We start from the raw sequence: 15008 nt of genomic DNA, 5'->3' as shown, positions 1-15008 counted from the left end.
CGGTAAAATGAGTACCCAGCTTGCTGGAGGGTAAACAGTAATGACTGGGGAAGGCACTGGCAAACCACCCCGTATTGAGTCTACCATGAAAACGCTAGAGGGCGTCACCCCAAGGGTCAGACATGACCCGGTGCTTGTACAGGGGATACCTTTACCTTTACCTTTTATATCAGTACTAGTGTACTTCAGGGGCATTGGTAGAGACAATTTAATGGAGTTTTCCACCTAATCATTAAGTATCCCCAGGAGCAATGGTGATCAAGTTAGAAAGACCCAAGGGAACATCCCTATCTCTATGGCCGTGATATTCAAATACAGCCACATGCTATTCTATCATCATAGAGAAATTAATTCCATGTTATGTGTGTCTGAAAGGATCAGTCACCAGTGCAGCAGAATATAATGCAAATCAGCTAGTAGTTTTGTATTTTGTTGGACACACACAAACACACATTTCCTAACCATTTCCTTTAGTTCTGACTCATTGTGCCTAGGATTTACCAGTTAGACTATAAATTATTTATCCTGTGTTCTGCCTCACAATCTTTTTCTCCTTTTCTACTAATCATTGTGATTCACTCAATGATGCTTAGATCAACTGATAGGCCTGAAAGCAGATTACATGCAAATAGGATCACCAGGTACTCCAGGCAACCAGTGGGAGATGAAAGACATCCTAGGTCCAAAGAGAAGCCCAGGCCTGTGTTGTCAGTGATGTCACTTCCACCACTCACCAGAAGTGATGTCATAATGTTACCAGCTTTTTTTTCTCACTCACAGAATTATATACAGAATTATATAATAGCACAGCACAGAATTATATAATAGCAAAGAGTGGTGATCCTAGATACATATCATAGGAGGTGGTCTCCAAAAAGGATAAAATTTATATATATATATATATTGGTTGGAGCCATAATTTACAGATCCCATGTAACCACTCAGCTACACTTCTTAAAGAGTTGAATATAGGTATATAGGTATAGAGTGCATCATCACAGTTCTGACTACTGAGGAAGACCCAGTAGGGTCAAAACACATTTGGTATTATGTGCTGTTAGTTCTGTATCGTTTTTATGAAGTTCTTATTCTGTTTTGAATTGTGCACTAGAATAAATAATTAACAAGTTTTACATTATTTTATTGTACAGCTCAACTTCTGAGTTCCTACCTGTTAAGGTTGGGCTGTGTTCCTTTTTTTTTGGTTTTGATCATGTTACCAGTGCCAAGACGACACTCTGGTATTGGGGCAAAATCTCTTTGGTAGAATTTTTTTTTTACCATATATCAGAACATTCCCATGTCACTGGCAATGTGATGATGTCACATCTCCATGTTGCCAGCAATCCAGGTTTCATCCTTCCTCTGCTTCCAGTAAGTCCACCAATAGCCAGCTGTGACTACCGCTGGGAACAGGGGGGCCAAAGAAGGGGATCTCCCACATCCATTGGGGACTTGGCAACCTTGCACCTAAAGGACTGTGAAACCAGCCAAGGTTGTACAAAAGAGAATACACATGCACAGAATATCCACATGGAGAGATCTGTATATTCTGATTTCTGAGAAGCTTCATTGACATTAAAGAAATACGTTTTTTAGGATTGTGGTTGTGAAAGTAGGCTTTCCAGTGTGTATGTGTATGCAATACCTACCGAATGTGTCAAATAATAATTCTTAACACTGATATATCTCTGTACATATATTCTGATAGTCGTCTCTGTAAGGGATGATTTAGAATTTCACATCCCTGCTGTTTTTGATCAAACAAAAAATCAATGTTTATTTTGTCACCTTTCTTTTGCAAATCAAACCTCTGATTCCATTTCCTTACACCATATTTTTCCATAAATATGTACATTTTTTTTACTTTATTGTCTGTAAAAAGAAGCTTTATATCCGTTTAAAGTAGGTTCTTTTTACATATTCTGTGGTTGTGCATAGAGACTATACACACTGCATACACAATGCAGACAAATCCACAAAATTAATAGTAAAAAAGTATTTGCACAGTTTGAGATTTTTGTTTGTACCGTGTACTTTTTTAAATTTTTTAACAACTTTTTAAAATTTTCAAAAACTTTTAATAGGCGATGCTTCTTTTATGTGTTGTGTGTTTTGAGAAACACCACACCAAAAGGATTTTGATGGAATTGTGCAGATCTGAGTTTGAAGATTTCTTTGCATTAATGGTGCCTTAACAAAGGAGTTTAGAGCCTCTTGTGGCGCAGAGTGATAAGGCAGCAGAAAAGTTGTCTGAAAGCTTTGCCTATGAGGTTGGGAGTTCAATCCCAGCAACCGGCTCAAGGTTGATTCAGCCTTCCATCCTTCCGAGGTCGGTATTGAGTTTGCCTTGAAAACACTGGATGGCGTCACCACAAGGGTCAGACATAACTCAGTGCTTGCACAGGGGATACCTTTACCTTTTAACAAAGGTTAGGGGTTACGGTTGCCAGCTCTGGGTTGGGAACTACCTGGGAATGTTGTGGGTGGAACCTGGGCAGGGTGGAGTTTGAGGAGGGGTGGGACTTCAGCAGGGTATGATGCAACCACCCTCCAAAGCATCCATCTTCTCCAAGGGAGCTGATTTTAGTAATCTGTAAATCGCAGAGGATTTCCAGCTTCCCCCTGGAGGTTGGCAACCTAGCAGTGGTGCCTATGAACAACAGTAAAATGCTACATCAAAAATGGGGATTGCATCTTGTTTTTGGTGTGTTTTGTTGTTGTTGTTGTTGCTGCTGTTGATTTGCAGTGTTTTATTTCTGTGTATCTGTATATCTGTGTATCTGTTTTAGTTCTGTGTATCTTTCACATCAATACACATAAGCTAGCTATGGGAACTGAAGACTGCAGCATGGTTATACAAGTTCTGATTTCAATATGAATAATAATAATTCTCCAGAATACGCCAGAAATACAGAGTACAATATCATTCCTTTCCCCATGAAAGCAAAATGGCAGCCACTATATTATACAGAGGAAAGTAAAGGGCAGAACTCAAAGATACGATCAGAGGAGCCGTTGATATGCTCCAATGACCCTAGCAGTTCAGAATTAAGCCCATTACGATTGGCATAGCCTCATACTGTTGATTTTTAGTCTCTCTGGGCGTGACAGATTGGGAAGAACTAGGTGGAGATATCTACTTTGACAGCCTTCCTAAGGGAAGAAAGTTCCCTCCAGCTTCTGAGGAGTTAGCAAACCGAACAATCAAAATGGGCAGAATTGCTTCTAGGCAAGAAGTGACCGTATAAGATGTGTTTGATTACTACTGTCTCGGACTAAAGGTCAGAGAAAAGTTCCAGAATGCTTAAGAGACAATTATCTAAAGTTCAGACTCTTTTGGAAGGAAGAGAACTGGAAATTATGCAGACAATTATCTAAAGTTCATTTTTTTAAGGGGCTAGAAGGACAGGGGGAGAGAGAGTGTGTCTTCGCTTTGGCATTAGATTATTTTCTGTGTGTTCAAATAAGTAGTTTTAAACATTGGCAAGATTCTGCTTTGTATTTCAATACTGGAGGAGGAGAGGGAAAGAGTCACACAAAAGTTCAAAGGCCTGGAGATTTCCCAGAATTACAACTGATCTTAATGAAAATGTATTCAGGTGGATAGCCAGTGTTTTTGTGAAGCAGTAGAACAAGGCCAGTGACATTTTTAAGATCAACACATTTTAATTCTGAATATAAGCTTTTATAAGCATGATATACTTCTTCGGATACATTGAAACAAGACTTCCTCAACCATTACGTATAGGCAGAGAGAGGGTTGGGGTAAGTAGCCAGGAAAGGCTAATTAGAATCAAGAAGCATAAGTAACTGAACAATAAGTGTAGCTAAGACCGTACTAAAGCATTTGGTGAGACCTGTGAATAGAAGCAAATAAGCATGCAGATAAAAAAAGAACAAACAGATGTGAGAACTGAATTTGAGTCCAGTGGCACCATTAAAAACAACCAAGTTTAATTCTAAGTGAAAACATAGTGACTTGGAATAAGAACCTGATATCTCTGTTAAGCCCAGGAGGTAGGGATGGGGATTTTCTAGTTCACTTCAAGACTCATGGTGTTCCCAAGCCCAAGTGAAATGAAATGAACCAGGTGGATTTGGGCTGGCCTGTGTTGTTTCCCCATGCTTAGAAGTGAGGGGATTTTGATGCCATATATATGTCCATTTATCCTTTGTTTGCCCTGTTGGCTCTATTTAGAGAAGTGAAGGACAATGGTGGCATTTACAAAGATAAAAGATGAGCAATTGAATAAGCCTGACATGGTGTGGTTGATGCTGTTAGGTCCAATTACTGTTGTCTGGGTGTATGTGTCAGCCATGTTGTCAACTGGGTTTATTGCACATGTTCAAAATAGATGCTGAGTTATTGTGGATGAAGAGCTGTTTAAGACTAGTGGTTATCTGTGAGCAAATAAAAGCTCCTAACAACATCAACTGCATCATCTCCAGCAGTGGTCCTCAACCTTTTTATCACCGGGACCACTCAATGCCGGGGACCACTCACTGGGGACCACTCAACGCCCTTTACTGAGGCCCGGTGGGGGGGTAGTTTACTCTCAACCACTGCCCTAGCGCTCTCTGATCGCTATGTTAATGTTTAAACATCCCTTCAAAATAAGATACAGACACGCCACAACAATGAAGTGTGTTGTAAAGGGCTGGGGGGGATGAAGTAAAGGGCCAGGGGGGAGAGAAGGTGTCCTTCGGGGCCCACCTCCAATTAGTCGAAGGACCACATTTGGTCCGCGGCTCACAGGTTGGGGATCGCTAATCTCCAGCACATTCCCTTGCTGGCCTGAACAGTACAACAAAATTGGACCTTTACAACAAAAATGGCACCTTTAAGACCAATAAAGATTTATTCAAGGCATGAGCTTTCAAGTGCATGCACTCTTCCTCAGACAAAATGGAACAAGGATCATAAGAATACAAATATAAGGAAAAATAAATTAGTAGCAAATTAGTAAACTGTGTCATAACATCCAAATTATGCGGTATGATCATTCTTTGCTTAAAAAGCTAATCAGTCCTTGGGGTTCAGTTGTAGTTCACAAAAAACACTGGAGAAACAAAACTGTCCATGTCAGTAATTAATGGCAGACGCTTTCCCAGTTGTGAAAAGAAAAAATTAAAAGAGGCTAGTTGCTTGCCCCATCCGTCCCCACCCAAGCGTGGAAGCAGCCCTGCGAGTGACAAGTTATCTTGTCCTGAGACCAGAGAGGTAGATTCGAAATCACATCACATACTGCTTACATCCTATTACAGTCACATTGTCCCGAATAACATTAAAAGAAGAGGGGATTGTAAGGAATGTGGCTATAATACTACCAATCCTAGCAATAATTGCACTGGTCGGGGGGAGTGTGTTTACATTTTCAGAGTCACAACCGGTCACTGAATGTGCAATATTAGTAGTAAAACTTTATTACACTAGGCCTTTGGCCATCCCACATTTAAAAGCTCATAACCATTTACTAGGTTCAAAACAAACACTGCATCGGGGTTTAAAACTATCTTAAAACAAAGTAAAAATAAATATTAAGTGTGCACATTGCAAATCAGCTGTCTGGAGGAGGCCCATTATATGCCAAGTGCTTTCTTGCAAAAGTAGCGACCCTTTGTGACCCGTGAGGATCCATGCCAGGGAACTTATCATTTGCTGAAGATAATACCCTGCAAGTTATTTTGTATAGAAACTTTCCCCTAAGGGCTGTGTAAAGTGGACGATCCAATAAGTAATGCGGAAGATATTCAACTGATCAATTCCTCCGTATGCAGAAGTGTTGAGATAAGGGGATATGGGTATAGCTCCCGATCAGGACAGCTGAAGGCATTATCTGGAATCCCAGGGCTGAGAAAACCAACCTTAGTTGGCTCACATTAATAGTAGTCAATAAGGGGCTCTGTTGGGATCTTTTTTGAAGTTCTTAAAACAAGGATTACCCAATTACAGTTCTGCCCGTATTTGCATCCTGAGAATAGACCCACTCTCTTAGGTCTATTTTTGTTCCCTATGCCCACTAAGAAATCATCTGGCTAGTGTAAAATGATAGAATTCAGAGGAGAAGAAAGCAGACCCTTGGCTTTATAGCACTGGTGGCTGATGGGAGCAGGAGTGGACAATTAGTTTTCTCCCGCCGTTTTAATAGAGCTAAATGCACATTTGCTGTAAAATAATGTAGTCCTAGCTCCACCCTCATCAGAGTAGCTGGAGCCTCTATTGGTAAAACTAGGGCGTATCTCATGAAGATATTCTGAATTGATTCTAAACTGCTAAGCACTTGTTCCTTCCTGCCCCAAATTTCAGTGCCATGCAATAGACTGGGAGTGATCTTATTTGTACAGAGTTTTATAACTGGATCTACAAGGCATCTCCCCACCCCCTTGTGTAGTAGAATCCCGTTACTGCACCCATGGTCTTTGCCGGCGAGGTTTTAGGGCTACTATAGGAGGACTCCAAGGATGGGTCATAGAGAATGTGATTCATAGGAATTTGAAAGATTGTTCAATCTGAATACAGTATTATAATCTTTTGATGTTAGGTGATCTATATTTGTGGGTAATGATGATATTCAGTTGAAGCCAACTCTTGTTGATCTTATGGTTCAACTGTCACCACGGTTCTCGATCTTGCACCACTTCTTTTAGTTGTATAATGTTCTGGCCGGTGTCCACTTTAGTTACATCTAACCATCACATTCTTTGTCGGCCTGGTTTCCTTTTATCACTAATCAAGTTGTGCACAGGTGTTTCTTTTTAATCCTAGCGAGTATCGAATACGAAATATAATAGCAGCTGTCACTTTAATTTTCCAAAATATGCACTGCATTTTTTTTTCATCAAATGCAGGTCATTTTGAATTATCCATGAACACTTCTGCATGCTCACAGCTTGGTTATCAAAAATCAGCCTCAAAATATCATAAAGCTGCATAATGTATTTACCAATCATTTTAATAAGCCTTCTGGCCGAAGAGGACGCTTCTGTCCGTATTGCAAAGCTTATACAAAGTGATTTTCTTGTAAAACATTGATTGTGCACGGTCCTCATTACTTTGCTTTGCTGAACTTAAAGCACTCCCACTGAATATGAAGTTGTTTCAAATCTGTTTGGTTGTCCCATCTCATTTCATCTGTTGTCGGGAAACGATGCCTCGCTCGGGTTGATGAAAAGTGGAAACACACAGCCAGCTCGTAGCTTCAGTTCTCCAGACATAAGAAGATTATGGAACCCATGTAGGGGTGAAGATGAATAGTCCATCTTGCCCAACATCATCCTGTGCATAGTGACCAATCATCTGCACCCAGTTCACTTATAAGCAGGACTTGGCAGCTCTGCTGTCCTTCAGCATCAGGATTCAGAGGGTTATGGAGAAACCATGGCTCAGTGGCAGCTTTGCAGGTAGAAGGTTCAGCACCTAGCATCTCCATTTTGAAAGGATCAAGGAGTAGGTGGTTGTGAAAGACAGAAGCCGGACAATCTGGAACATCTGCCAGTAAAAGTAAACAGTGCTGACCTTGATTGTCAGTGTTATTTCTTGGCAAGGTTTTATAGCCTGCCTTTCTCACCAAGGCTCAGGGCAACTTCATGTGTATTTGTGTGTCTACTCTCTTTGAACATGGAATATGCATTTAGTCACCATGTCCAAGAGCCATCAATGGAGATATCTTCCACAATGGACTTGAAGATAGATGGCGACTTGAATGTGAACCCATGGAGAAAGCCTCATCTCATCTATCATTAGAATTAAACAGCTTACCGTTAAAAAACAAGCTATTGGCTGTAAGCAGCATACAAAATATCTGTAACACAGCTGTGGGTGAGAGGAACTCCGATTACAGATATATAATAATTGTATGAAAAGCATGCATTTTTATGGGGTGATGCAATGCAAGAAAAAAGGAGAATCCAGCTGCAGAAACACTTTGAAAGTGCATTCTCCAATGTGCATGGAATGGACTAATGGTCGTTTTGCACTACCTCCTGTTTCTTTGCACTGTTCTGCCTGTGGCTTGGTGCGGGCTCTGTTCACTCTGTTCCCACTAGCCTTACAGCTGGCCTCGATGCAGTCAAGAGATCCTCGTTGAGCTTTCCTGTTGATGAGTGCTTGCCTAGTCTTGCCAGGTGTTCAGACAGGTTGTCAGGCACCTCCTGTGGTTGCCTTGGACCCAGGGGCTGCTGCTACCCCTTACCTGTTCGGATGCCCCCTAGGTAAGTTGGCATGCGGTGGCACTGCACTATAGGGGGGCTGGCCACTGGGTGGGGAGGCCCGGGCCCGGATTCAGGGCTCTCAGACAGTATGAAAACAAATTGCCTGACTTGCCAGCTCTGTTGGGCCCTGTGGATTAACCAGGATGCAGAATTTTGTTACCTTAGCCATGGCAGGGTCATAGGTAGGGGAGGGATTATAGAGTGAGAAATGAACTCGGAAGTGGCCCATTCAAATCCCATCACAGTCATGATGTCATTAGCAGGAGGACTATTGCTCTTGCCACATGTGTATAACGAAGCCTTCCAAATGTAACCTTTAAAAAAAAATTCACACCAATTGCATTTTACCTTCATTGTGGCGAACCTCAGAAAACGTACTTCATCCCAGCACTTGAGGCTTCCAGCTGCAGAGTTCCCAATTAAAAAATCTTTCTTTTTGTTTCAAAGGAACATGCCCACCGCCGATAATTTCTAGCACAGTCTTTAATGTCATTAAGGATTTGATCTTCCTTAAAAGCAGCGAAAAGAAAAGTAGGTGGGAGGTAACACAGCAGGGAAACCTATAGAACTCTGAATATTAAAGATAGTGTCATGAATTAAAGAAATGCCAGGTTGCTGCTAAAAGGACATTTCAAAATAAACTTACTCCTGGACTTGAAATAAAAACCCAACCTTATGTCCAACTCCTGAAAGTATTGTTACAAATTTCTTTACCTGCGATGGTGTCTTTTTCTGCACTGTCACTTTGATGCTGATTTGGATATATAAAAAAGTCTTTCCTGTACATCATTAATTTTGTAGGCCTTGATGACTTAGTACACCGGCGATGGTCTTAAAGGACTGAATGGTTCTCACTGGCACACTATGTAACCAGAGCATCAGAACATGCCACTTGTGGAAAGATTAATGTTTGACTGGGCCTTACACTGAAAATAGTTGTACGCTGGAACAACTCTGCCTAAGATTATGCTGTGGTCTTTTATAGTATAGCCCCATCTCATCAGCTCTCAGAAGTTAAGCAGGGTTGGTATGTAGCCAGGAAGGCAATGGCAAACCACATTGGCTTCTCACTTTCACCTTTGCTGGGGTTGCCATAAGTTGGTTGTGATTTGACAGCAATTTTGTTCAGTTCTGTAGGGCAACCGATTGGCCCTTGTGTAAAACAAGACGCTGGACCAAATGGGCCACTGGTCTAGCAGGACACTTTGTATTTTCTTAGGACAATTCCAAGTGTTGTGTTCAAACTCATTTTTGTGTGATCCAGGTCACTCTTCAATGTTTTCCATTAAGCTGAAATTTGAACAGAAGAGTCTTGGCCCATCACCGAATCCTCAGTCCTTGGCTCAGGTCAATTGAACGCGGAACTGTACTTAATAGGTGGTGCATTCTTACATGGACTTGCTTTGTTTTGTGAACCAAGGGATGAGTAAATAAATAGCATGAAGAACACTATAATGAGAGATCAGCGGGTTAATTAGGGAGATAAGTGGAGAGCAACATAGCCGGCACCCTCTTGAGCACCTGCTTCCAAGCTAATTCATGCAGTGGCCTTGGAGTCTGCTTCTGCTGAAGACACCTGCTGTTTTCTCAGCATATAAGAGCTATGTGGTGTTTTTTTTAAGTGTCCATTGGGAAAGGACAAATAAATCACATCAACAGGATTTGATTATTCATCAGTAAGGATAATTTGTCTGCAAGACTCTAGTTGCAGGAAGTCAGGAATGGTGTCCGCAGCTGTAGATAGTCAAGTGCCAGCATATGGATTGGGGGAAGTTAGGAGAGAAGGTGTTGGTGGGAAGATGGCCCAACAATAAAGCAATGTGATTTAAAGCCAAATTTGAACCATCTTCCAGCACAGGAAGGATTGCACCACTCTGGCTGGCAATCTGGGAGCAATTAAAACTGCTGGTCTGCCCAGAAATCTCCAGGCCTTAGTTGTGAAAAATGCTGGCCCGTTTAGGACATAAGCCATACATCCATGACTGTCTTTAGGCACATCTTTCATTTGCAAATCAGTATCTTTGCTTAAGAGGGAAGAGCCTCTTGTGGCACAGAGTGGTAAGGCAGCAGTCATGCAGTCTGAAAGCTCTGCCCATGAGGCTGGGAGTTCAATCCCAGCAGCCGGCTCAAGGTTGACTCAGCCTTCCATCCTTCCGAGGTCGGTAAAATGAGTACCCAGCTTGCTTGCTGGGGGGTAAACGGTAATGACTGGGGAAGGCAATGGCAAAGCACCCCGTATTGAGTCTGCCATGAAAACGCTAGAGGGCGTCACCCCAAGGGTCAGACATGACCCGGTGCTTACACAGGGGATACCTTTACCTTTACCTATCTTTGCTCATATGCAGAGAGAGACCAAGGCAAGCAGGGGGCCTCATTTGTGATCTCGAGGCGGGGGCTAGGGAGGAGCAGCTAAGGCAATAGCAGCCGTGGCCAGAAATGCCTATACATTGGGTTTTCATTTTGTATATCTTGCCCATTGTATTTCCTTTTGCTTTCTCAAGGCCAAAAAAGGCTGGCTGTGCAGGAGGCTAAGGGGCCAGGCAGCAGCAAAGGGATGAAATTGGGTACCTTGGGGACTGAACCTAGGGGAGAGAGCACCATAAATAAGGCGGCCACTCCACCCAGCCAGCTCACCTGGCTTTGTGGAACTACAAATCCATCCATTATCTCCCACCCCCAATTTTTCAAACAGATTGGATTTTGTAGAATAAATCCAAGGGTAATCCCAGGTTTTTGATTATGTCACAATATGTGTCTTCATCTCCCAGGAGGTGCATTAGGTGTTACAACAAAACCTGAAGGCATGCAACCCTCAGACCAGAAGGCTTTTGCGGGAATCTGACTACCATGCCTGGGGACTGAATAGGTTGTGTGTTTTGATGGATGCTTTGTGTTCTTTTTTTCAAAACCATTCTTGTATTCTTTCTTTGCTCACTCTCCATCAAATTGGCCTTAATAAAAATGGAAAGGCAGCATACAAATTTGCAAAACAAAAGGTATAGTATGAAGGCTGTATTTAGTTGCAGAACCATTGTTTCAGCAACCAATCAGTATGCAAAGCTGTGCTGGAAAAACAGAAGTTCTGTAAGGGGAATCTTGTTTTAAATGAATGATTTCAATCAAGCTTCTGAAAAATTGTCCTTTGTGATTTAAATGGCCTCACTTTAAAGCCATCCTCCTTGCACAGGGCAATAGGACTGTATTACTACACTGTCACAACAAACTACAGAAGGGGGCTTATGAATCCCTTACCTCCCTGTTTCATTCTTTTCAAGTCTCAAGTAATCTCTGGACTCGGGCCAAAAGAGAAAAACAGCCTGTAGGGACTTTTGTCACTAAACTCAAAGCACAAATTTGTGTAGGGAACTACAATACAGTTGCTTAGCTTCACTGGATTTTCTGTAACACTACCATCCGCTCTCACCATTATTCATATGCTGGAGTAGGACTATTTGAAGACCCCTTAATAGAGGGAGATCTCCAGCAAAATGGAACAGCTGCTTCAGAGCTGGCTTGGACAAAAACCACTCTCTTGGACATCCATGGCAAATTAGAAACCAAAGGTTTGGAAACGCTGGCTCTTTCTTTGAGTCCTAGGTGACTTAGTGTAGACTGGTGGTTCTCAACCTGGGGGTCAGGACCCCATTGGGGTTGAATGACCCTTTCACAGGGGGTCGTGGCAGGACAAGCAGCTTGGCCAGGGGGGGTGCCTTGCGGGGTAGATTGCGATAGAGCGTTCGGCTGTCTGGAGCAGCGGAGAAGAGCAAGATCGGCATGGTGGGACAAGAGGCAGAGCTGAACTGAGAAACCCCGGGGGGGGGAAACAATTTATATGCAATAATGAACAATGGATCTTCACTCCATTGGTCAGTTTCAGTTTAATTTCTGTGAAAGAACACTTGCATAATTTTATGGTTGGGGGTCACCACAACATGAGGAACTGTATTAAAGGGTCGTGCCATTAGGAAGGTTGAGAACCACTGGATTGAGAACCACTGGGATAGATAAGTAAAAAGGGCTGTTGACTAGCAAATTGTATGGGCCAAAGTGGAGGAGAGCTATAAAAGTCCAAAGCAGATGTCCAAAGCTCTTGAAATACAGGAGAAAAGAATCTGAAGCATCGTATCTTCTCTAATATATATACTAATTCTATTTTGATTGGCCTTTCCTATAGTGCTTTCTTTTCTTTTTAATTGGGGAAATCACGTTGTGCTGCAGGGTCTGGAAGAATATTGTTGCTATTAATTTGTTTTTCTTATAGGAAGAAATAGATCAAATTAATCTGTGTTGACATAAACTCATGGACATCCAAGAGTGCCTGACTCAGAATAGTCTTGTGAATAAAACAGTAAGGACTGCTGATGGATCGTTAAGTATGCAAATAAATCCAGTGCTGCCTTGAATTATTATTTTTTAAGTCTGGTTTGCACACAATCGCTAATAGTAGAGGATGCTGGCTTCCACTTAGGCAGGGTTGCCTAACACAATGGGGGAGGGGATCTCATGCATTTTGTCAGAGTAAATTTGGTAATTATCTGTTGGATCCTCAGTTATCTGATTTACTGCTAACACACAGTGGGGACCATTAAATAAAGCCAACATTTACCTTGCTTCTCTGTTTGCAGTGCTGCCTATATTTTACATGGCAAACACAAGCCAGGCCTCTGTAAATTCAGGTACTGTGCAGGTTAAATGATGATCAGGTTAATGATGTCAACTGTGCCTAGGAGCTGTAGGAAAACTCAAAAGATTTACTATACAAGAGGCAGAGAAAAAGAGAAGGCGCTATTAGCTACTCAGATCTGTGTCCAATATCAATAGAAGTGATTGTTTTTTGTTTTTCTCCTCGCCCCCAAATCAGAGCTCTGCAAGGAGTGTTGAATGAGAAAGCTGCCCTCCACAGCTGATCTTTTAATTTCCATTAAATTGCCACTAAAAGATGGCAACAATGAGACTTATTTCCTGTTCATGACGAGAGATCTAGATGGGTAGCCATGTTAGCTTGTCTGTAGCAGCAGAAAGCTGCAAGAGTCCAGTAGGACCTGTGTCAAGGTATGATTCATGACAACACATCCAAGGTAAGTAGCTTTGATCCAAACCTAGATAATTAAAAAAAATAGTTAGGTTCCGTAGTCTTTATGCAAAATATGTTTGTTGCTCCTCCAGATAACACCCTTGACATCGTGACCAAGCGTGGTGGATTCAGCCGGCAGAAGCAAGAAGTGTACCTTCTCCCAATCATCATCAGTGACAGCGGGAACCCTCCAATGAGCAGCACCAGCACCCTCACCATTAAGGTCTGTGGTTGCAGCAATGAGGGGATTGCCCAGTCCTGCAATGCTGAAGCTTATGTGCTCCCTATTGGTCTCAGCATGGGAGCTTTAATAGCAATACTAGCCTGCATCATTTTGCTGCTAGGTATGTATTCGTTTACCAATCAGATAGAATTCCAAGCATTTGTGATACGTGAATGACTGTAACTCAGCAGTGCAGATACAGCTTTCTGGAAGAAGGTTTCTGGGGAAAACACATTTTAAAATGGAGACACAGGGTTTTGGGTTTTTAAGGCACACACCCTATCAGAAATGGGGAAATATATATGCTGTCATTGCCCATTTGACAAACAGGATGGGATCCACCCCACATTTCACTGGATCGTTCCCAGTTCCTCTCCTTACCATTGCCCCCATCCAACATGGCTTTAGCCCATGCAGGTCCCATTCTCCCCAATTTAGCCTTCACAGTGGTCAAACCGGACTCCATCTTGCTTTTTTTTGTGTGTGTTTGCTGGCAGGGGCTCATGGGAATTGTAGTCCATGAACATCTGGAGGACCACAGGTTGACTACCCTTGCTCTACTTAATATATTATAGACAGATAGAGGAGGGGCACTGAAAGTGCTCCTCATCTGGGACATCTAGTCATCTAGGGCTGCCCCTGTTCATTACAGCACACAGAATTTCCACGCAAGATGTAGGGGGGGACTTATCCTACTCCCACTCTACCACTCCACTTGCATTGGGCACAGTTTGACACCTTTCTCTGGCCCGAGGAGCCTTCCTCCAATGTAAGTGGCTGCCTAACCAGGATCAGAAGTCCATTGCTGTAATTACATCCCTATCTGTGGAGTGCAGGTTGACACAAAGACTGTAACACATGAGTCCACGCAACAAGCGGCAGCCAATACACTGAATTTCTCTCAATACATCTATAGTTTGGGTGCCCCTCTCCTTGTTTGAGTGATGCTTTTGAGTCTAACGTGGGAGTTATTGTCAACGACAGCTGAGCTAGCCTAGGATGACCTGTTATTCAGCAAATGGGTTGTTAAGTGATCTGATGGACCGGTGATTCGTTCAAAAGAAATGTGCTTGAAATCAGGTTTGTTAGAGACAGGTTTTTTTTTTTTTTTTAAAGAAGGCAACAGGTGCCAGATTGAAGCAATACTAATGGCAGCTATTTTACAGGCTTATTGTAAAATAGCTATGTGCCATGCAGTGAATGTTATAGAAATGTGTACTAATCTTGAGAAACGGGAAGTATACTTGGCATGCTTTCAGCCTATATGCCTACAGTATACGTACCAAAACTGGATTCTTTTGTAAACTAAAAAAATATGAAACTGGATTCTAAAAAATATGAAACTGGAAAAATATGAAACTGGATTCTATTGTAAACTAAAAATATCCCATTGTAAACTAAAAAAGAGTCTTGCCTTCAAAAATGCAGCTTGGTGTAGTAGTTAAGTATTAGAAATTAAGCTTCTAATCTGGAGAGCTGGGTTTGATTCCCCCACTC

General features: G+C 42.1%; 1 protein-coding gene across 3 annotated transcripts in view; it reads left to right on the top strand.

Annotated features, from left to right (window-relative positions):
- Positions 1-15008, top strand: part of CDH8 (cadherin 8) — a 282681-nt gene that overhangs the window by 222587 nt on the left and 45086 nt on the right. For 2 of the 3 annotated variants that reach the window (XM_077309853.1, XM_077309854.1), the window contains exon 11: positions 13381-13511. In XM_077309853.1, coding sequence (XP_077165968.1) covers positions 13381-13511 — 131 coding nt within the window. Of the gene's footprint in view, positions 1-13380; positions 13633-15008 lie in introns of all 3 variants that reach the window. The other variant, XM_077309851.1, reaches the window with a different exon arrangement.

This window comes from Paroedura picta, chromosome 14, assembly GCF_049243985.1.
Source record: "Paroedura picta isolate Pp20150507F chromosome 14, Ppicta_v3.0, whole genome shotgun sequence".
NCBI lineage: Eukaryota > Metazoa > Chordata > Lepidosauria > Squamata > Gekkonidae > Paroedura > Paroedura picta.
Note: the sequence above shows the minus strand (reverse complement) of the source record. Positions and strands in the feature narration are given on the sequence as shown.